Here is a 23,304-nt window from a genome sequence, read left to right as displayed (position 1 = left end):
TTCATATCAAGACTATTGTCCGGCCACGGAAGAACACTAATTTCGTTGTTCTCGAAGAATTTTGTCATAGTTTTGCTCCTGTGGCATGGGGCTCCATCATGCATAAAGATGAAGTGTGCGTCATCAAACCAGACTGCAGTCTGGGGAAGCAGTTCTTTTTGAAGAACTTGTAGGTATTGGTCGTGCTTCATTGTTCCCTCTTTTATATACAGTTTCCCAGGCCCAAAGACAGATATCACACCCCAGACCATGACTGAAGTAGGATGCTTCACGGTTTGTTGGAGGCATTCCAACTTGAATTCCTCCCCAGGTCAACGTCGCACATATTCTGAACATTCATCAGACAAGAAGACACATGATTTATCACTGAAACACACTATTCTCCAATCATGAACAGTCCAATGTTCTAGGCCTTGTGCCCATTTGAGGCATTTCTTTGCCATGATTGGAGTAAATTTTGCTTTCTTTCTTGGCCTGAATGCTGTTATTCTCTCAGCACAAAGAATCATTCGAATATTTTCAGGCGAAATAGCTACACTATATTCAGCCATTTTTATGATTCTCTAGAAGCTGCGTTTGTATTTCCCAGAGCCAATCTTTTTAGTTTTCTGATACTTCTTAGCGATAGCTTTGGTTTTCACCCACACTTTCGAACCCTATTTTGCTGGTACATTTGCTTCCAGCTCATTGCAACGCAGATTTTACTCACAGATTTTTGCCTTACCCCAACTCTACTAGCAATTTGTTGTTGTTTATATCTTTCTTCCGTCAGAAGTGTTTTGACAACTTCCACTTTACGCGGAGAAAGGTCTCCGGATATTCACATTGTGCCGCAGTTACAGGACTTCACAGAATAAAAGATTAGTACACAAAACACGTCACGATCACTTTAAACTGGCCCATTCGAACTGTTGAACGCTTTGAATGTCGTAACTGCTTACGACTGCAATTACAATACTTAAGATTGTAACTTGTTCTTTCTACAACTAAAATACTACTTTCAGAATTCCCTCCCCTCCACTAATGCCATCTGTTGTTCAACGGTATCATCACTTCAACTGTACAGTAAACAAATAAAGGATTCTATATTGGTGGATTCTATGTAACCATTAAATTACATGTTCTAAAACTCCGAAATTAGGACTGCAATATCAACTTTGCATTTTTCGAGCGTGAGTCCAATAATTTGAATGCGTCTGTAGGTCAACATTTATAAACAAGTGTTGACTATTTGTGATTTATACTGCATATTATATGAAATACTAGGCAAAGATAGATTTAAGTTATAATTTTGTTAACATATTTTCCATTTGTGTTTACAATCATTCATACTATATTCTAGTTTTACTATTCATTTTTATTACGTGAATGCTTGTCAAACAGTTTAAACTTTCCAGATAACAATAAAATATATTCAGAATTGTATGAAGCGCTTTCCAGGTTCCTTTACATAAATAAGAAATAGAAAAATGGGTAGGTTAGATATATTCATCCGTTTAACTTCAAGGACATCAGAACATACCTGTTTCTGTTACGTTGACTTGATACTTCTTAGTTTCAGTTTATTTGGTGTTTTAAATTTCGGTAAGTTCATGTTATTGTGTTGTGTGTTTCACTTCTGATGCAGTGAATGGAAAAAATTATTCTTTTGACATGCCATTTTATAATCTTTATTGAATGTATTTTGTTTTTGTATTTCAGATCAATTGCTAGTTCTAGGGCGAAGTCAAAGAAGGTGGAATATATTACGACAAAAGAACAGCTGAATAAGATTCGGTTATCGAGGCACAAATTGGAAAGGTAATTTAGATGTATTGTGGTACTCTTTACCCAATGAAAAGCACAACGAGATTATTGGACTCATAATTGAAATCTATAACATGAAGCATGCTATTTTCCAGTTGCCTAAATTTGTTTCCACAGACAGCTTTTTTTTTTTTTTTTCTGACAATTTGTTTCTTTATCGATGGAAGAGTGACTAACTTAAGCCGCAGGACACACATTGTCTAGTTGGCTCCAACTCATTAATACTTAAAGCTCTATACAAATGAAATGACAGAAATCTTGAATTCCTTGAATCGGAAATAAAGTTTCTTATGGTCAAAATTTCGAATTGGATAAATACGCACTTTGAAGGAAACAACAGCTATTAAAATCGTCTTACTTAAACTCTTAAGCAATAAGAAAAAGTTGAATAAAAAGAAAAATGTTAGATGATCTATGCTTTTAGTAGATTAGAAATTCAATACGAAGTTTGGTGATTTCACAAATCTTTTAAGGAGTTCGTTGTACAAGCAAGCATTTAGCGACATCTATTAGTGTGAGTGTTTATTATTATTATGAATCACTTAACACAAAGGCCAAGACGTTTGCTGTTTATTATTTGGATAAATTTTCAGGTGTATAAAACAACGAAGGAAGATGGAGGTTATCCATTGAAACACTTTGGTCAATTGAGTAAAGGACGGTTTATGTTAGATTTTTAATATCACAATAGAAGTATTGAGGCTAATAATAGTTATATCTTAGAGTAATGTTTACTTTCTAAACTAATACGAGAAGAACGTAACAAATATACGTTATGTTACTAGTAAGTTTCGAAAATTTCTATCCATAATGTCCGAAAAAGAATGAAAGAAAAATATCTGACATATATTACCGTATAGGAAGGGTTGCTGGGAAGTTTTTAGCTTTGTCCTCTTCCCATTGTCCGATTTCAGTAAGTTTTGTTTTGAGTGAAAGGTACAGATATTTATTTCTATATATTTGTGTCGCAACATCAAAATACTAGGACTAATGGATCAATTTTCGTTGTAAGTGTGGAGTAGAGATGGCGGGTCAACAAATGGAATTCAATGATATTGAAACTATGTAAGTTCTTCTTCCTCCAGGGGAAATCTGTAAAAATAATCCATGATAAGATGCTACAAACAATTGGGGTCTGCGCTCCGTATTTATGCCACTGTTAAGAACTGTTTGTTAAATTTAGGACAGGACATTCTGACACTGAAGTTAAACCCCGCCCTGGGAGACCCTCCATAGTGATTGTGCCCGAAACTATTGAAAAGATGCATGAACTGAGTCTCTCAGATCGACACATTTCTGCTAAAAAGATAGCAGAGGATCTGGACACCTCCTGTGTACGCGTTAATGCCATTATTTGTGATCATCTTGACATTAGAAAACTTTCCGCCAAATGGATGCCCAAATATTCACTTGCAGACCAGATGCATACAAGTGTGCTGACTTTCAGAGACGTTTTGAGCTGTTTCGAGCAGGATACAAACGTGCTAATTTTGTTGCATGTTTGGTCACGTAGGTTCAAACATGAGTCTTTCTGTGTGATCCGGAGGCAAAAGAATCACCAAAAGAATGGCGTCACAGTGGTTCACGAGGTCAAAGAAGTTTTGGATGCAAAAATCCAGTTCAGAGTTTACTGCTAGAGTTTTCTGGGATGAAGATAGGGTATTCTTTGTTGATTATCTACAAAGCAATACTATAATCGGGGCTTACTATGCATCAGTACTAGAAAGGCTTCAGTCAGAGCTGGTTGGTTGGGGTATTCCGAACTGTTGTTTTTTCGGTGACCCAGGATGACGCCACCCGTTTGATTGCCGTTTCAGCTGTGGTTCATACGCTCTGGCCCAGGTCTCATCAATAGTAATGATCTGCCGTAAGAAGACCATACCTTCATGTTGATACCGCTTAAAGTGTGTTCGAACAGCATCATATCGCAGCCACTTGTGTTGTTCAGTCAGATCATGTGGAACCCACCTTGAGGCGATTTTACGCAGTCCCAGGCTCTTCAGAATTTTCTGCATAGTCGAATGCGCTAGTTCTGTATCGTTGGCCAATTGACGAATCGTGGCATTCCGATCCGCTAGCACTAACGCGTTCACGTTCTGCACATCATCTTCACTTATAGCAGGATGACCGGAGCGAGGCATGTCTATGACATTTTGTCGTTCGTCATTAAAGGCTTTGACCCACCTTGCTATTGTACGGTATGGTAATGCATTTGCACCGCAAACATATTGCAATACTTCGTATCACTGTTTTGCATTCCTACCTCTAGCACATTCAATTTTCAACCAGCTCCTCTGATCTTACTTCGTAAACATGACTGTGTTCTGCGAGCACTCATGCAGCGTGACTGTAGTCCACGAGCACTCACTCAGAACTGCCTTCTAATTGCTGGCGCTCATGGAGGGGAGGGCAGGCGAGTTCATGTGCTCTGAGGGAGGGTCGGCATATAACCTACCGCTGGTATGAATTATAATGGATTGCTTTGTTCCCGAGTATATATATATATATATATAGCAGTGTTGCCATTACTAAAAATCCAACCCTTGTATTTTAGTTAGAAGCATTTTGAGATATAGAAAGGATTTTTTTACAGTATTGTTATTTACGGAACCATTGTGCTTATTTTATAGGAAGTAAGCACTTAAGATTTAAGTCTCGGAAATCCAAGAAATGTATGCAAATGCAAGGTCGGTCCTCGATGTGCTGATTCCTCTGAAACTTGGCGAGATGATATGAGGGTTGAAGGGTATGTGAACCATAGATATGGGATACGAGGGCTGTCCAGAAAGAAACCGAACTTTCAGAAAATACGATTAACAAAACTGTCCTTGACTTTCTGCTTGTTAGCGCTGCGTAGTGGATTCTTTCCAAGCATTTTAATGATAATTGCATCATCCTTACTTGTGTCATTGTGAAACTGCGATTGTTGGAGTGAAGTTATGTTTCGCACTTGTGGCGATTTTGTAGTATTACGAAAATTAAGAATTTGGAAGAGCAGCGCGTGTACAGCAAATTTTGTTTTAAATTGGGCAAGAAAGACATTTACATAAACTGAAAATGTTGTGGGAAGTGTACGAGGAAGAATATCCGACTGGTGCCGAACCCAGTGTTATGGCCGGTTCCAGCGTTTTAAAGTAGGAACAAGATCCATCCAAGTCAAGGCAAAACCTGGACACTCATCAATATCATATGACGACGTTCACATTCATAAAGTGCGTGATGTTGTACAGTAAAATAAGAAAGAAAATGTTTATTTTCCGCAAAAACGCTAAGTAAGTAGAAATCAGGAAAGTGTCCAGTCATATGATATTATTGAAAAACTGAACATTCATCTCGTTGCTGTAAAATTCTTCCACTGTTGCTCAAGATCTTTCGAATTGTGCAAACGAGGATGATAGCTTTTTGAAAATCATTAAAACAGATGAAGAGACTTAGGAATAAGACTACGGCGTTAAAACAAAGGGACAGTGTTCTCAGTGGTTATGAAAATCTTTATCAAGACCCAGAAAGCACATGAAACGTTAAAGTGATACGTATTGTTTTCTTTGATTTTTGTGCTAGTTGTTCATCATGAATACGTTCCGTGTCGTCAAATCATCAACGAAGAATATTGTTTAGAAATATTGAGGCATTTGAAGGAGCCTGTGAGAAAGAAGAGACCGGAAGTTTAAAAAGATAGAACATGGATGCTGGACGATGACAATACTTCTAGCATTCAGCGCTCCTTAGAGATTTTTTTGGCGAAGAACAATACGACTGTTGTACTCTAATCATCCTACTCGTCTGATTTGACACCTGCAGACTTTCATTTTCCGAGTAGAAATCCTTTCTTGAGAGGTCGTCGTTGTTAGTCCGTAGAAAAGATTAAAAAAAATTCGCTACGAGACCTCCAGACTTCTCCAAAAAGTGCGTTCCAGCAGTAAATTACTTGCTGTCATCGATGTATTTATTAATAGGGGGTACTATTTTGAAGGAGATAAATCTGAATAACTTTCAAAAACGGTAAGTACCGTCATATTATTAAGTTCGATTTCTTTCTGCACAAACCTCGTATGAGGAGGAATACAAGACAACTTCATGTGGCTATTTTTATATTTAAAACAGTTATATTCATCATCCTATGTCAAATAGTAAATGTCCTGAGTCATTTTAAATGTATCCTCGCCAAGTGATTATATAAATAGTATGTTTAAAAATCATGAATAACATTTTTTATTATTACGGCTCGGATTTCTATGACCTAAGAACTTTGAAAATATGCATGCATTTATGCCCTAAAAATGACATAGAACGACTCGCAAAAAATAAATAAATATGTAGCAAAAATCGTTAAAAATAGCATTTTATTAAGAAATTTACCAAAATGTTTTGTTCTAAATAAGTATCTTAAGCTCTGAAGCATCAATTGCAGCTTACCGCTTACCCCATAAAGACAAAGGCTGAATGGTCCTCTCTCATTGTCAGTACTGACAAATGAATTTCTGAGCAATAACTGAAACTCACCTAAATTAGTGTTTCCCACGAGACTAGATTTCGGGATGTTTCTTTTCGAGAAGGTGCCGAGAAAGTGATATTTCGGAAAAGTGTGTATGTTTCTATTGAAAGAGCTCTGTCTCCTCTTGTAACTCTTCAAGAAAATTTTGTTTCATCTCGTCCTATGGGCAACACTACCTAGAATACGACCAAAAATATGCTTTTATATCACTTCTGTTCTAAATATGACCAGAAGCTAAAATGTGGTTCAAATATGCCTTTATATATGACCAATGAAAGTGGTATTTTTATGCTTACAAGGGTCAGAAATGTATATATAACGACTCGTGAAAAGATGCCAGATTAAAAATATGACATACCATAGTAGTCCGAACCTTAATTACTATTATATGTATATAGTGATCAGCTAGTTCATTATTACAAATTCTTTTCTTTTCAGGTTTGTTCACTTGCCATTCTTTTCCCGAGTTGCGCAAGGATGTTTCGTAAGGATTGGCATCGGTAGCAATAATGGAAAACCTGTATATAGGGTGAGATATTCTTTCTATTCGATCTGTCTTAAGATGTTTGTGTATTTAATCTGTAGGAACTAAACTCCAATTATATGGTAACCCCTACTCCAATAAAATTTTATCAGAGTTCGATTCGTATGTATATATATATATATATATATATATATATATATATATATATATATATATATATATATATATATATAGTGTGTGTGTGTGTGTGTATATGTGTGAGAGAGAGAGTGAGTAAGTGAGAGGCAGACAGACAGAAAAAATGAAAGAAAGAAAGAAGGAAGGAAAGAAGGAGAAAGAAAGAAAATAATAATAATAATAATTGTATGCGTTGTCTTATCATGGTGGTGGACATATTTATGATGCGCCCTTACTTACATAAATAGTGCTGTTTTACTGGAAACTTATATTTTATTCTTAATACTCACATTTGTCATTGGCGTCCGAAAAAGGGAAGAACTCTATCGACCATATTATTTATTAAGACGTACAGCTACAGTAACTGGAATCCGAACAAGCGTAGTGCGTTCAAATTTCAATATTATCCCATCGAGAATCAAACCTGGGATTACGTGCACCAAAGGCGTGTGTGCTAGCCACTAGACCAGCGGGGAGATCTGATGAAATTCGAGTAAGACTGAGCAGGATAGTGGTTAATGCAGCACTACAAAAAAACCTGAGGCCTGAGTTTTGTTATCGGCACAGTTGTGATCTTTGAATTTCATGTGTTGGTTGTTCAAACGAGTTCTTAATATGTTGTCCTATGTTGTTTATTAATTACTTTTTTCTTTGTAGGTTGCAGAAATTGTTGGTATATGTGAAACTGCAAAAGTTTACAGCCTAGGAAGCACGAGAACAAATAAGGGATTAAAATTAAGGTAATATATGTATATAAAATTTTCTTTTATTGGGGTTTTATCATCATGTTATAATGAGAAGTAAATATTTATTATTTCTGTATTAATGTGGGTACGCAAGCAAAACATTTTATTTAGTATTCATAACTGACATACATTGTTGAATCAAGAAAATGCATTAAACCAAAAATACGTGGGGTTTTATTTTGATCCCAATTTTACAGTTTTAATGGAATCTTTCACTTTCCTCGTCTAGTAAAACCTTTTTGCGAAATGCTTCCACGTTCGAAATTTGTATGTTAACATCATTTCAGTTGCTGACTGGAAGACACTAACTTCTAAACGCGTAATTAATTTTTCATCAAGACTTGTAGTTGAATATGTTGATTTGCTGTTTGTAGACATAAACTGATAATGTCACTCACAAGTAGAGAAAAAAGTGTTGATTTCGGTGAATTTTCCTCTACGAATTAAATAGAAAACTGCAAAAATACAAACGAAAATATTTGTTATTTACAATTAGAGATTAAAAAAAAAAAAGAAATGCAAAAATACAAACGAAAATATTTGTTATTTACAATTAGAGATGTAAAAAAAAAGCTTTTTTTTTTTTTTTTTTTTTTTTTTTTAATGGAAGTTTTCGCTTTTTGGCTTTTGATAATTTTCTTATTTATTTCACACCTTGCTTTCCTTTAGTTGATTCTCCTATTAAGAAAGTGGCTTTGCAACATTCAGTAATTGTAAGTTCCACATTCTGAATGTACTGGTCTAATATACGAGTTGGCGAGTTTTTATTATTTTTATTATTTCATTCCCTCGAGTTTTTCTTTAACGGTAGGGGGATGTGATGGCTCAGTAATAGAGCGCTTACCTCTTGTGCGTGGTGTCCTTGGATCGTAAGTTTGTGGTGGATAACATCGTCTCCATGGGTTTTTTCGGGTACAGCCGTTTCTTCCCACATTATTATTCCACTAATTCTTGAATCAATATTCACTTGCCTTAATCATCCGTTTCCCTTAGCCTAAAGAGCATAATCGTGGGATGTTAAACTGAAAGATTTAATTTTCTCTCTTTAACGAGGAGCTGTTAGTGACTGGAAAATAAAATGTTCTTTGTAGTGCCTTTAGTGGATATGTATTGTAAATAATCATTTAAATACCTTGTATTTTCATTATTATGTACGTATCTCCTTTTTCAGATTATTACTATTATTTCTGTCACTTTCAGACATGCTGCTCAGGAGCGTGTATTTAGGTTAGAATTCGTAAGCAATCAAGAGTTCACAGACAGTGAATTTTTCAAGTGGAAAGAAAGCTGTATGCTACAAGGAATATCGCTGCCAACGTTAGACGAGATGAACCAGAAGTTAAAGGATATACAGGAAGCTTTACATTATGAATTTAAGGAGGAAGACGTTGAAAAGGTTCGCTATATCCATATCTTACTTTTTCTTATGTTCTGGTTATTATCTTTACACTTCAGTATTTCTTATATTCTGATATTTGGTTGGTTGTATTAGTTTCTTTTGGAATGGAATTGTGATGAGTCCTAATTTTGTTAGTTGCTTTTATCCTTATGTTTGGCGATGTCAGGGATGGGGAAGAGAACAGTTTGTGTAAAGTTTAAAAAGAAATATAGTACTGGAATCATCTTGTATAATTTTACTTAATTTCGTGCAAATGTCTAATCATTTAAATTAAAACTATTGTTTTCTGAATAATAAATAAATAGGTTTGACAGTAGCACAAAATGGGTAATAAAAGAGAAGCTAAAATTTAACAATCCATATTTCATCAAAATATCATGTAATCCATCGTCACTTAAGCATAAGTATAAAAGCTTAAGAAGCTTAAGATATCAAAATCATCCACATTGCAACCCGCAAATGAGACATTATTTGGAGTTTGTTCCAGTGTCTGGGAATGAGGATTAAACTACTACTACGGACAAAGATCACAATAGACCAAGTGGAAGCAGTGACGGTCATTGTCCCTTTCGCCCAACATAAAAAAAAATAAATAAATAAATAAAAAATAAAATAAAAAATAAATAAAAAGAGTTTATACCCTCTGCAGCGTGGCTCTCAACCTTCCAATTTTCGCAGAGCGGTAATTTAGGAAACTTTTCGCAGATTATGAAACCAGTTTAAAAATAAGTTGTTTTTGAGTGTTATTTTTAACATTCATTATTGAAGTATACAGAGGTTGATTGTTTTCTATCCGAACAACTTGCAAACAGCAGCACCTGTCAAACCAGGTTGTTGCATAGAGCAACAAAACTGTACGCACACGTGTATCCAAAGAAAGCGTCTGTGAAACTTACAAGATCCGTGCTATAGAAGATCCGGAATATTTCGATCTGTGAGAATAATTACCACAGCATGTTATGGTCAAACGATTACATGTAACGCATTCAACAGTGAATCGTGTAATCTATCACAAATTGAGGCTGCAAACTGTGCGCAAGGTCAGCGTTCGTGTGTTAACACTACGATATATCGCAATCGGAAGAACAAGTGCAGAAGGTTGTACGAGCATCATCTAGCTGGTGACCACTTGAAATTTGTTATGATAATAGACGAAGTATGGATCTTCATGCCTAACCAACTGGAAAAATTCAGACCATCACTCATCTACATAGATGTTGATGAAAAAGACCTAAGCAACTTCTTATGTTAATGCAATGAAACTTTTTCGAAAGATTTTATGGTTGCTACTAACTTTTGCGACAGAGAAAAGCTCAAGGTTCGAAGAATACGTAAAAATCAATACTACTTATTACGAAGAATAAAACTTATTCCCAGTTTACATAGACAAAATACGAGCATTGTATGACGACGATAACCATCATGTAGAACTGCACTAGGACAAAGTTCAGGTCACACGGCCAAATGATCGGTGGTCTTCTAACAAGATATAACAGCTGCAATTGGTATCCGTTTTACTCCATTCGAGGATATTCACCTTAAGAGTCTAAATGCTAGTCCTATAGATTACTGTGCTTGTAGACTTCTCAAACGGCGCTTTTCGTCATGTCGGGTTCGCACGTAAATAGCGCCAGGAAAACCTGTAAGCAAGAGCGATATAATAGGCTATATCCTTGGTATAGTTGCAATGATGTCTACTGCAGTGGAAATTGCAATTTTGTGCAATGGTCCATCTAATGGTCATCACATCGAGCATGGTCAGTGATGACAAGGTGGAATATGTTAGGTAAACAACACTTTCAGTTTGTTCGGATGGAAACGGGTCAACCTTTGTACAATATTTAAATTTTGAAGTTATTCATGTTACCCTTTTCTTCACCGACCAATAATTTCTAGAGTTCTCTCGTGGCTAAGTGGTTAGTGTACGGGCTTTTGGGGTGGAAGACCCGGCTTTGATTCCCGGCGGGACCTCGTGTGGTTCAGATATCACGTTAAGCTGTAGATCCATGTCCCATATAGCCTCACTGCTGAAAGAGGCGCTAAACACAAAATCAATCAATCGACCAATAATTTAAAGCTTTTGTAATGATAATTCGGTGTTCTTCGTTAATAGATAATTAAAACAATTTAATGTTTCGGCTTCAGTGTTTTACCATTAAAACGTTCAATCAAACTTCCTTCTCATATAAAATGAACCTGTGAAAGTCCCTGTCTTCTGGGAAAAAAATATCCACCTAAATATTTCTTTTGCGAGGATTCTTTTCCTGTAGGTAGTATTCAGTTTTCAACCAAAGCGCTGAAATGTTCGAACATTATGTTTGTTGACTGATGTCAGCAACAACGTATACTATATTCGTAAGGGGCAATATTTCCACGTTCTTTTCCTGCATTAATAGTTGTATGTTCTGAGCGTGTTAGCTTATTGCCCAAATATAATGAGGTTGAGAATGTAAAAGAATATATATATATATCGGAAGAGATTATCTCAAACAAGGGAAAGTTTAGGAAACAGGGAGAGAATGTTGAGGACAAAGATGGTAGTAAATGTAATTTGGAATGAAACTCTACGAAAGGCGAATATACCCAAAAAAGAATGTAAGTTAGATTTCAGTTTTCGTTATTGTGAACAAACTACTCGCTCGTGCCATTTACATATTCAAATGGGTTCTATCAGTCTTTCTTACTACATATAATTACGTACTGTTTCACCACAGTAACAGCGTTGTCTGTTTCCCTGCTTAAATTCGTTCTTAGATCTTTATTCTATCTTATTAAAACACTTTCGTACTAACTTCTCAAGTAAACTCAACGATTAGAAGCAACTAGCAACTATCAACGTGTCGGAACGAAATGAACATTAGCTAAACAATGCAATAAACAACTCTTTCTTCATTCATTTCTCATCATCACCGTGTCATTTAGCCTAGCCGGCATAACCGTGGAACGTAAAACTTAAAAGATTTCTTTCAACGCTATAGCAACCAGCGTTTTTTTTTTTTCCGTCTACTTTGTCTTTGCCATAAGCTGGTTTCTGTTACAGCAATCTCCGTCCCTAATCTTCGATACTTTCCACCAGATACAGGGGATGGGCGAAAATATGGAAACGCCAGAAAAAATGCACATTACCTTTATTAATAGTGAGTAGGACCACCTTTGATACGCAGAACGACCTGCAGTCGACCGGAATGGAAAACTACAGGTGGCGTGTAGTTGTCAAAGGAATGTTGTACCATTCTTCCGCCAAAGCAGCTGCAAGTTGTTGTAGAGACGTCGGTAGTGGTTAGCGGGCTCACACCTTGGTCTCCAAAATTGACCACAAGAGGTCTGGCGATTGTGGAAGCAATGAAGACGTGACGCTTCATCTTTGTGCCCATCAAACAAGTTCTGGACAATGGGAGCTATGAACACGCGCTCTGTCATCTTGAAACACGGCATTACCATGTGGGAACAAAGTTTGCACCATGGAATGCAGTTGGTCACTCGAAATGGTTATGTAGTCCTTGGCAGTGACATGTCCATACAGTGTGACGATGGATCTATCAGAATACCAGATATGGCTGCCCAAATCATCACTGAACCACCGCCATGCTTCACTCTTGGTAAAGACGCCGCCATGCTTGTATCGTACGCTTGTGCTGGCGTTCTCCACACGTACACTCGGCCAGCAGTTGGAAATATAAAGGAAGACTCATTCAACCAGATGATATTCTTCCATTGCACCATTGTCCAGTTTTAATGGGCGTTGCACCACTGTCCCTGTGTAGCAGCATGGTCAACAGCTACGAGTGGTTTGGAAATTGCAGATTTATCATAAATACTCTGCTTCTGGAGTTCTCTTCTGACTGTTCTGACGCTAACAGGGTTGTTTGTAAGCACTGTATTGAGCTCAACTGTAACTTTTGGCGCCGTGCTGATCTGCTTGGTTACAATCCTACCCAATGTGCGCCTATCTCTGTCACGCAACACATACCTACGTCGACGCTGGTACTTTGCTGATGCGTTTTTTTCGGAACACTCGTAGACAGTCATGATCTTCGAGACTGCCTCTTGATACACCAAACATTTCCACTACTTTCATCACGGAAGCTCCCACCATACACGCACCCACAATTTGCCCTCTTTGAAACCCTCTTAGCTCAGATGTGATTCACGATAACCTGCACGGACCGGTCGCTGAACTGTAAGAACGTTTGCACACGTCCCCGGCAATACGGGTCCGGTTCCGACAATGCCGGCGATGGAATCGGCAGCAGTGTAATCAAATGGTAGCTTGCACACGCTTTCCGACCCGGCAAACAAGCCGGTGGAACTCCCGGGACCGGCAAATGCAGTTGGCCTAGCCGCCAACAGTGTCGGTGTCAGCTCCGGCTCCGGTTTTGTCGGCGGCAATGCTTTCTTATGCGAGGATGCACACCAGCCGGTAATGCCGGAGCCGGCTTGGTGATAGGTTTCTTCAATCTAACTACAGTGAATGAGTGGCAAGGTGTTGTGTATTCTTGTTTCTTTTCCTGTAGGTCTATTTGGACTTTTGTTTACTTAAGTTTTTTCTATTATATTCTTTTTTTTTCCACATCACTTCAATATATAATGAAGAATAAAATAATCAGAATGGCTGTGAGGTACCACAAATATAGCGGCTTGCTATTTACAAAAATTCTTAGCAAGGGAAATTCGTATCTTGTTTGAATTATCCAGCTACGGCAACGCGGAAAGTGAGTTTCACAGATGTATGTATGTATATTAATTTGTTATCTTCTACAGCCGAAACTGACTTAAACGATCTAAACAAAGGGGTCGTTGGATTCGTTTTGATAGAGAATATGTCTTAGCATATATGAAGTCATAATAAAAAAAAAATCAACATGACGGAAATGAACAAAATGGAGATATGAAGAAAGTTGCCCAGTGTTTATCCTGTTAGTTATGCAATCCGGTATGTAGGATGTGAATAACCTTCATAATAAGAAAACAAGGGTTTAAATCTCTATCATAATCGAAGAAGTAGGCATTCCCAAGCATAACAAAGGTTTCTTCTTTCTTCGCCGTAAATACAGCAAGGCAAGGAGATATCTGTTTATTTTTGGACTTATGTTCTCTCCTTCACGTTCAAACTCAAACTACTACTCGGCACCAGCATTACCGGGATGTGTATGCAAAGCAGCGCCGGCACCGACATTGCCGAAACCGGCATCGGTTTTGCCGGCCGTGTGTGCAAAGCAGCACCGGTTTCAGTTCCAGCATTGTCGGTGTCTGTGCAAACGCTGTAACTGGCCATCTGTTCGATTGGCCAGGTTGTATACCTCACAGGATGTGCCGGTGACCACAGCGCATGTACCATTCAAACGCAAATCGTGTTTGAAATTGCAGCCTCTTTTATACCAAGTGTTTCCATATTTTTGTCCATCCCCTCTATATTGTTATTTTGTTTAGAAATACCGTCCAAATTTATGATGTATCCTATATAAATATGTATGTCTCCAAGCACTAAGGTAAAATATAATCCAATGAAAGAGCGTACGCTGTAGCACACAGACATAGTTTGTACATCAGGCTAAGAATATTAATCCTTTTTTGACTTGTTGGTTTACATTATACATTTTTGATTAGGGTGGTTAGTTCGTGCTCTACTTTTCAGAGTTATTTGCAGAGGATATATGTGCAAAACTACCATGTGTTTTATCTGATTACTGTCCAAAGGAACAAAGAACCTAAGAAATACTTGTTATATCAATATTATAGTGATAAGGAACTAGATTTCACTAATCGTTAGTCTGTATTTCTGGATAGGATAAGACGTTATATTTCTTGCAAATAAGTACTAGTAAACAATTTTAAAAATATTTTTTGTAGATAATTAAAGAGAAGGAAAGGTTTCAGACAAATCCATACAACTATGCAATGAAAAAGACACAGTTAATGAAAGAGAGAGACATGGCTCAAGCAAGGTTAGTAAAACATCTTTTTTCTTTTTAATGTAGAGTTGTGTGTCTCCGTGTTCAGGTAATATGCTTATATGAAGTAGGAGATAAAATATGTTAGTATATACACAGTTAAAAGAAAGAAAAAAGGAACTACCCGTGCTACTTCATTGCAAAAGTTTTCTACTTACTTTTAGATAGAATACCGGAATGTGCACATGCTTTCTAATACAGTCATCTTTGAAAAACGTGTCATTTTATATATATATATATATATATACCGAGGAGTCAAAAGTCCCTTGCCATAGGCCAACTCGGTAACTATTGAAGATATGAAAAAATGTTTAAGAGAGCGTTTTGATGGCCAAGTGTGGGTTGTCAATCTAAAATGGTGGAATTTTTGTAATCGGACCAACCGTTTAAGCTCGACACTAGTATAGCACCCAATAATAAAGAAAAATATGCAACGTCGCCACGTCAGTGGAGGACAAGATGGAATGAAATAATCTGGAGCGTGAAATACCCTGGGCCAAGGAGAATAGAAGCGGGAGCAAATTAAAGAAGGAAGGAGCAGACCTATTTGCAGGGCCCACAACAGTGGCGTCAGCACCACAAGGGGAAGGAGAGAGGAGTATACGAGGAAGACAAACAAAAATAAGTCGTGTCGTTTTCTAACAGGTTTACTGTACAGTCACGAAAGAAAGTATTTTTCAGTTGACAAAACTTCTCTTCCTAATAACTCAACAAAAAGATCCAAATTAATTCATTTGTTCCCGAGTTATTGGCAAATGAAAATTTGTCAACTGTGAAATACTTTCTTTCTCGTGTGTACATGTTAGAAGAAATGTACATACCTCACGCACGCACGGCACTTTCTTCCAGACGCAACAGTCCTGGCACTATGCCAATAGGTGCTCAAATTGGTGTCCGTCCTGCTGGGGACACAAACGGATACGGCGTCGCACACTACCACGCACACGCTGGAGTGTTTGAGGTGTTATTGCTCTACACACGTTCCGAATATTCTCCTGCAGCTGTTCCACGGTTCTGGGTCTATTCCGATACACAACGAACTTTAGATACCCCACAAGTAAAAGTCGAATGACGTGAGGTCAGGTGATATGTGCGGCCATTCCACGGACCCCTTCGACCAATCCATCGGCCAGGAAGCGCCTCGTTGATCCATTGTCGCATTGTGCAGCTGTAATGTGACGGTGCTCCATCGTGCTGGAAATAAAATACACGCCGCGATACCAAAGTCATTTCATCCAGATACGGCTGTAATATGGTGTGCAGATGATGTAGATACTGGTCTGATGTTAACCTATCGGGCAAAAGCACGGGCCCTAATATGACGTTGCCGTATATTCCACACCGCACATTCACTCGCAGATCGGCTTGAATTATGCGCTTCAACAACTATGTGGGGGTTCTCGTGAGACCAATACACAGCGTTGTGTCTCTTGACTGTGCCGTTGAGGTGGAAAGTAGCCTCATCACTGACTAGAATGTCAGCCTCCAGCATAGGATGTTGTGTTCGCGTTCGGTGACACCACTCACAGAACTCTGTTCGTCTGTCTGGGTCATCCCCATGTAACGCTTGTACCAAATGTATCTTGTAAGGATGATACCGTTCACGTGATAAAATTCTGGAGACCGACTTCTTATATATGGACGCCCCTTGTGCAGTCTTCCGTGTCTTTCAGGACTAACTGCCACCATTGCAAGCATATCAATAGTCATGTCGCAGGATGTTGCAGTTCGTGGTCGTCAACTACGGGGCCTGTCCGCCACGCTACCTGTGGCTTTAAAGCGTGCCATGAGATCGAAATGAGTTGGTAGGACGGTGCTACCTGATTTGGATGACGCTTGTGATACTCTGCTGCTGCTCTTCCCGTTGACTTATTCCAGCCGCATGAAGGAGCACCATAGCTTTTTCTTGCATTGAATACATTTCACGTCCTCCAAACACACGTGTTACAGGTGAAATCGATAACACAGAACTACTCTCAATTCATCCAGAGCGGTCGCAGTAGACACCCCACGAACAAATGGCCGCGTGGCACAGGTAGCTCCGATTGCTAGGTACAAATTCCACCATTGCACTCTGGTGATAACGATCAAATTCACTCAGACAAATGATCATTGTACGTACAGGTTGCGACCTTGCCAACTTCGTTCAGGTGTATCACAGACCACCAGTTAATTGGATTTGCTGACCCTTTGTTTCTTCTTGATTAAATGACTCCGATATACTGCTCTGACAGAACTTAACAACAACAACAACAACAACAACTACAACAACTACTACTACTACTACTACTACAACAACAACAACAACAACAACAACAACAACAGTGATAGACAATTACATGGACACAAGGAATGACACGATCTAGTCATCCCGACTGCGATTTTCCATGGTTTTCCGCAGTCCCACCAGGCGAATGCCAGGATGCTACCGTCTCTAGACTGCTCAGGGCTGCTGCCTTCCTCACTCCTCATCTTATCTAACAGGGCCGCTGTGACCTCGGCGTTTGCGGCCCTAACCATTTCTGTAGCCCTTTCTTTCCACACATACCTAAATCAATAAACCAAGGGTAGAACCCGGCCATAGAAACAGACGACTTCAGTTGGGATATTGGCTTCCGCACGCTTACCTCTCACAGTAAACGTGTCAAAAACGACACGACTTATTTTCATTCGTTTGTCTTCCTCGTATACCTCCTCTCTCCTCCCCCTTGTGGTGCTGACGCCTGTCGTGGTCCCTGCAGATAGGTCTGCTCCTTTGTTCTTTAATTTGCTCCCCTTTCTATTCTCCTTGATCCAGGGTATTTCACGTTCCAGATTATTTCATTCCATCTTGTCCTCCACTGACGTAGCAACGTTGCATTTTTCTTTATTATTGGGTGCTAAACCAGTGTCGAGCTTAAGCGCTTGGTCTGATTACAAAAATTCCACCATTTTAGATTGACAACCCACACTTGGCCATCAAAACGCTCTCTTATCATTTTTTCATATCTTCAATAGTTACCGAGTTGGCCTATGGCAAGGGACTTTTGACTCGCTCGGTGTATACGTGAAATGTAATCTTTAGGAAGTAACGAAGTTCTTCAGTAAGACTTAGATTGCAAGCTTATTTTATTTATTTTTGGTATGCGCGTGTATGTTTTGGAGAGATTGTATAAATCTCGTTCGTTGTATGCAATTTTACTAAATCCAAGTACATATTGAGATATTCTGTATTAACTATTATTTTGTAAGTGTAATAACAACTAAAAATTAAAAAGAAGAAATCACGAATGCCACTTCTAAAAAAAATCGGTTATAGTTATTTCATTTTGATGCCATTTTAAATTTTAGTCTGCTAGGCAATATATTTGTTAGGTTCTTAATTTGTCGAAATTAAGTTAAGAATTTTAAAATAAAAGAATTCACGCGTTTAAAGGGTATATTTTTTTTAAGTTGACCATAACATTTTATTGGTTCGTAGCTTTCAACATAGATGAAATATAATGAGATTTACTTACTGTAGACTGTTGTTTAATGGAAAACTCGACCAGTTGTAGATTTGAACCCAAAACGCCTTTTAAGGTGTCAGTGCTTTGCTGTTGAATCACCGTTGCTTATTGCTTCGAATACCAGACAATAAGGGATACTTTCAAACCAGGTAGTTTAAAATATTGTATAAATCATGTTCTGGAAGTGCTGGGATCTTTATATTCGTTTATGGATTTTTCCTATGGATGCAGACTTGTAAATTTTTTATGTTTATTTATTTATTTATTTATTTATTTATTTTCACACGGGGTGGTTAAACTCGTAAATAATACGCCAAACTCAAGATTTAGAAAAGCCTAAGCGTGAAATATAATTACGGAGTCTTTTTTGTGTATTTTAAGGTAGGTGAAGTTATTAGATGAATGACGGTACTAGAAATGGAACTCATTAGTGCTATGTGAGTGCAATAAATACATTTTTACCATTCTGTGTATTTTCAATATTGATAACCTGATTTCGTTGAAATTGAAGTATGTTGGGCCTGTAATATTCAAAAGAAGGATAAGAAGAAGCACCATAGAGACTCCATAAAAGCATTGTATTCGCAAACTATCTTGTAAATGTATACATGTAAACAGAATGCCTTATTTTACGGCCTGCAAGGATTTACCCTTGCTTAGGAAAATGCACCTTGAAAAAATTTCTGCGGGTCCCCATGGCTCACTTATAACTCCATTTTAGATCAATAAAATTATATTCTAAAGTTAATATCTTTTGCTTTCAAAGCAACATGAGATGTGGATTTACGAAATATTTAAATCAAATCTTTTCCATGTTTGTGTTTTGTAGTAGTGGATAGAAACGGTAAAACACCGAGGAAACGCACGGACATCATGTTGTGCATCACATTATTATATTATGTGGAATCGTACCAGGGACCCTTTGTACTAGAGATATGATCTATCACTGATCCATCAAGTTTACGTGCGATTTACGTGAGGTTTACGTGTGGCGTGGAATAAGTTTCCATTGGAGTCGAACTTAGAACTAAAGGTGAGTGTATTTATTACTTGTTGAGGAAAAACTGCTTACTAAACCTTTTGAGGTTAAGAAAGTCTGAGGCAATTTTTTACCTTTTTTTAATTTTCAGTTTTCTTTAAACCAATAGGGAGAATTGAATTTAGGGGAAGCATTTTTTTAAAAAAAAAGAAAAGAAGTATATTCAGCACACTTGAAAAAGGAATATATATCCCATCGCTCCTTTCAAACTTGTTAAAATCTTTTTTTTTTTTTCTTTTTAAATTATCTAACTTCGATGACCTTCTAAATCGTGACCTCATCAGAGTCGAATCCTAAAAAAAGCAGAAAGACGAAGTTATGTTATCTTCACAGTACTCTATATAGCTGAAGCACTTCTTTCTAAACTGTATAATATCGAAAGACTGTAATAAAGAAATTCTTTTCTTTCGTAGATATGAAATAGCTATAGATAAGTCAAAAACGAAGTTGTTATTTATTTATTTATTTATTTATTTATTTATTTATTTATTTATTTAATTAATTAATTAATTAATTAATTAACTTTCACATTAGTTTGAAAGCGACAAACTGTTTTTAAATGCTGCCCTCCATCAAGAGTTTATTTCTTCTGAGTTCATTTCAAATGAAAGGAATATTTTAACAAATGGAGATTAAACAATGTTAACAAATGTTAACATAAAAGTATCTTTCATTGGAAGTATACTTAGTAAATATTCACAGTAAAGATAACATCCGCATTAGAAAACTCTCTTGCTAATGGAATATTATGCGTCTTGATCATGCTATGAGTAAATTTTGCATGTATCTATAATCGTTTTGTAATGTAGCGTTCCTTGTCAGCACTGAAGGTATAAAACGTACACTCATGTCCAAAATTATTGTCGCATGTCTACAAATATGTTGATATAATTAATTTGCGCATTCGCCCGGTATTTCTTATAATGTTAGTATGTTTATAGTCAGCAAAGACATGTATGTAGCAAATATCACGTCAAAAGAGCAGCAAATAAGAATAATAAAACGAAAATAAAACTTTCTTGTCCATTTAGCAACATTTTGTTTTACTCATTCTAATTTTCGTATTTATAATACTTTTCCTATGAAATTTACCACAAATATACATTTCCTGATTATACACATAGTATCGGTATTAAAGTACCCTGCAAAATCATCATCAAATTATATTCTTACAAGGAGACAGTTATAGATATGCGACAATCATTTTGGACATGAGCGTACATCTAAACCGCATGATATACCGGGAATCAAGTTCGTGTCTCTCATCTAAGATGAAAGGCCTAACCACGAAGAACCCCACGTGTGTCTTGAGTAAAAGCTTTTAATAATAATATTAATCAACCTTTCAGAAGATGGAAGTTTTTCATTAGGGGGGATTTGATTTCTTTATTCAACTACCAAACTCCTTTCGTGTAGCAGACTACAATTAGTAAGCAAACTTTACGACATGCAATACGTTTGAGTCTTAGGTACAATACAGTAGTTTCATCTTGATTAGTTTTACGCTGGTATTTCGTGTTTGCCTCAAAAGTTGTTGTACAGCAACGCAACTTAACATTGGTATTGTTTTGGTTACCTAACCAATCATATCAGTGTTTAAGTTACAAGCCTTATCATTTGGGTTTGTTGTGTTGCATAAACTCAATCTTGTAGGTAAGAAAAACAACAAAATAAGTAAATAAATAAATAGATTTTTCGTTCTTTTATTTGTTCAAATAAAAAAACGAAAAACCTATTTATTTTTTTAAATTTATATTTATTTATATATAATAGTGATGTTCAGACCACATCCTTCAGTTTACAATCGTCAACTGGTTGGCTGTTCTCGAAACCAGTGGTTCTCAACGAGTATGTTACGAAAAATTTTAGAATATAAAGTAATGAAGCATTTAATAACTAGCTAAAATCAGTTTTGAGACAGACTGTGCCAATTACCGTCTCCAATGCATAGTCACTATGTTATAGAAACTTACAGGTTTACATTACTCTTATAATTTATATTGCTATTAATAAAAAGTCAAACAAATGTGTCGCAATGCCTTGGGCGTTCAATAAAATGTATTGCCAACTAAAAAATGAGAACCATTGCTGTACTCAATATTTGGAATTGAGAATTCACTTCGTCGATGATTTGTCCTTCTCCTTTCCAATGGAATAATCAAATTTTCTTATACAGATTAAATGTTTTTTTCTTGAGAACGCATTTTTTTTCGAGTTTTATAGTAAAAAAAAAAAAAAAAAAAAAGATTAAACAAATGTTTCTTCATTGAGATTGAGATTAAAGAAAAGAAACCTTGTAAATATTTTCGTAAATTAATGATTTCTACCTTTGCAAAGTAATATTGCTGATTGATTTGTGTAAAGCAATGAAAGATGGCTAAATTAGAACATAGAAATGAGCGATTAGGCTAGATACCTAATATTTCTGAAGACTGATTTACTGTGTCTCCCACAAGCAATATCATTGGTGTCTTATTGTTCATATGGCTTCATTCTACCTTCATTTCGGAGGTTGCATGACTCAGTGATAAAAGAGCGTTCACATTGGCGCGTGGGGTCCCTAGTTCGATCTCAGCTCGTCCCAAGTGGCTTTTTGGAGGCAAAATACCGTGTGCATGGTTTTCTCGGGGTACTCCGGTTTCCTCCTAATTTCTTCATTTCACCATTTTCATTCATTCTCATCATTATCGTCTCGTTTAGCGTGCTAGTTGTGGTCGTTACAATTAAACAGTGTCAGGTAGCGCATGTTATATGTGTTGACAAAATAGCAACTGTCTGTCAAATGTAGTTTTCAGATTCTTAATAATTTCTTTAGGACAACATACACTTTGTTCTACATTGAAGGAAATATACCATACGTACTAAAATATTAAATATGTTTGCCAAACCAATAAAAGCAATATTTTATACTCTTTAATCCAGTGATGTAACTAAGGGGGAGGGGGAACGGGGCTTATGACTCGGGCGCCGGGTTTGGGGGAGGCACAAAACTGGGCAAATATTTATTTTTACTATAAGGTAAGGAAAGGAGTTTTAGCAAACTCAAAATCATTAAAAAATTAACAAGACATCCGCAACTCACCAGCTTCAAAGCTATCTTTTGAGGACGTTGTAAAAAACCTTGGCAGCCAAAAGAGCCCGCAAAGTTAAATTTTAGTTCCTCCTTTTTGCGTTTTTATTTAACTTACATCGATTTAAGAGATTTGCAAAATGTTCGAGTATAATACTCGAGACAGCAGCTTGACCGTTTGTCAAAAGTAAATATTCTATTCTAAAACAACAAATTGTTGATTCATTCTACACATATGTACATCCCGATATAATTGCAAAAACATTGTGATTTGCAGTTATTATGATAAAAATATAAGACTATGTCAAGCATGCTACTCTCAGGCTATTTGCCAATCAAATACTAATTAGTTTAATGTTTTATCCTGTCCTAAAAATTAAATTATGTACTGCAATTTTGAAATCAAGCTTTACCAATGAAGAAAAGTGAAATAGGAGAATTACTGTGATGCCAATATCAGATGTAGTAGGGGAGTGTTTTAGTTTGGTTGGTCAGTGGGGAGGAGGGGCTAAGGCGAGGTGAGGCGAGTTCTTGCCCCAGGGGACAACTAGCGTAGTTGCGTGACTCCTTAGATCTTAGGTTAAGAATTCTGTTTGTTCAAAATTTTGCGTCCTTTTTCAGCATTGAAGACATATGAGACATTTAAGGT

General features: G+C 37.0%; 1 protein-coding gene across 2 annotated transcripts in view; it reads left to right on the top strand.

Moving 5' to 3' along the window:
* The window catches only part of Rtf1 (RNA polymerase-associated protein Rtf1), a 101,946-nt gene that overhangs the window by 60,818 nt on the left and 17,824 nt on the right, over nucleotides 1-23,304 (top strand). For both annotated transcript variants that reach the window (XM_081725636.1, XM_081725635.1), the window contains exons 6-10: nucleotides 1,702-1,800; nucleotides 6,740-6,830; nucleotides 7,620-7,702; nucleotides 8,909-9,104; nucleotides 14,958-15,052. In XM_081725636.1, coding sequence (XP_081581762.1) covers nucleotides 1,702-1,800; nucleotides 6,740-6,830; nucleotides 7,620-7,702; nucleotides 8,909-9,104; nucleotides 14,958-15,052 — 564 coding nt within the window. The remainder of the gene's footprint in view (nucleotides 1-1,701; nucleotides 1,801-6,739; nucleotides 6,831-7,619; nucleotides 7,703-8,908; nucleotides 9,105-14,957; nucleotides 15,053-23,304) is intronic.

The sequence above is a fragment of the Thermobia domestica genome, chromosome 9, assembly GCF_964235325.1.
Source record: "Thermobia domestica chromosome 9, izTheDome1.hap1.1, whole genome shotgun sequence".
Lineage (NCBI taxonomy): Eukaryota > Metazoa > Arthropoda > Insecta > Zygentoma > Lepismatidae > Thermobia > Thermobia domestica.
The sequence above is the reverse complement of the archived record's forward strand: the minus strand, read 5'-3'. Positions and strand labels throughout refer to the sequence as shown.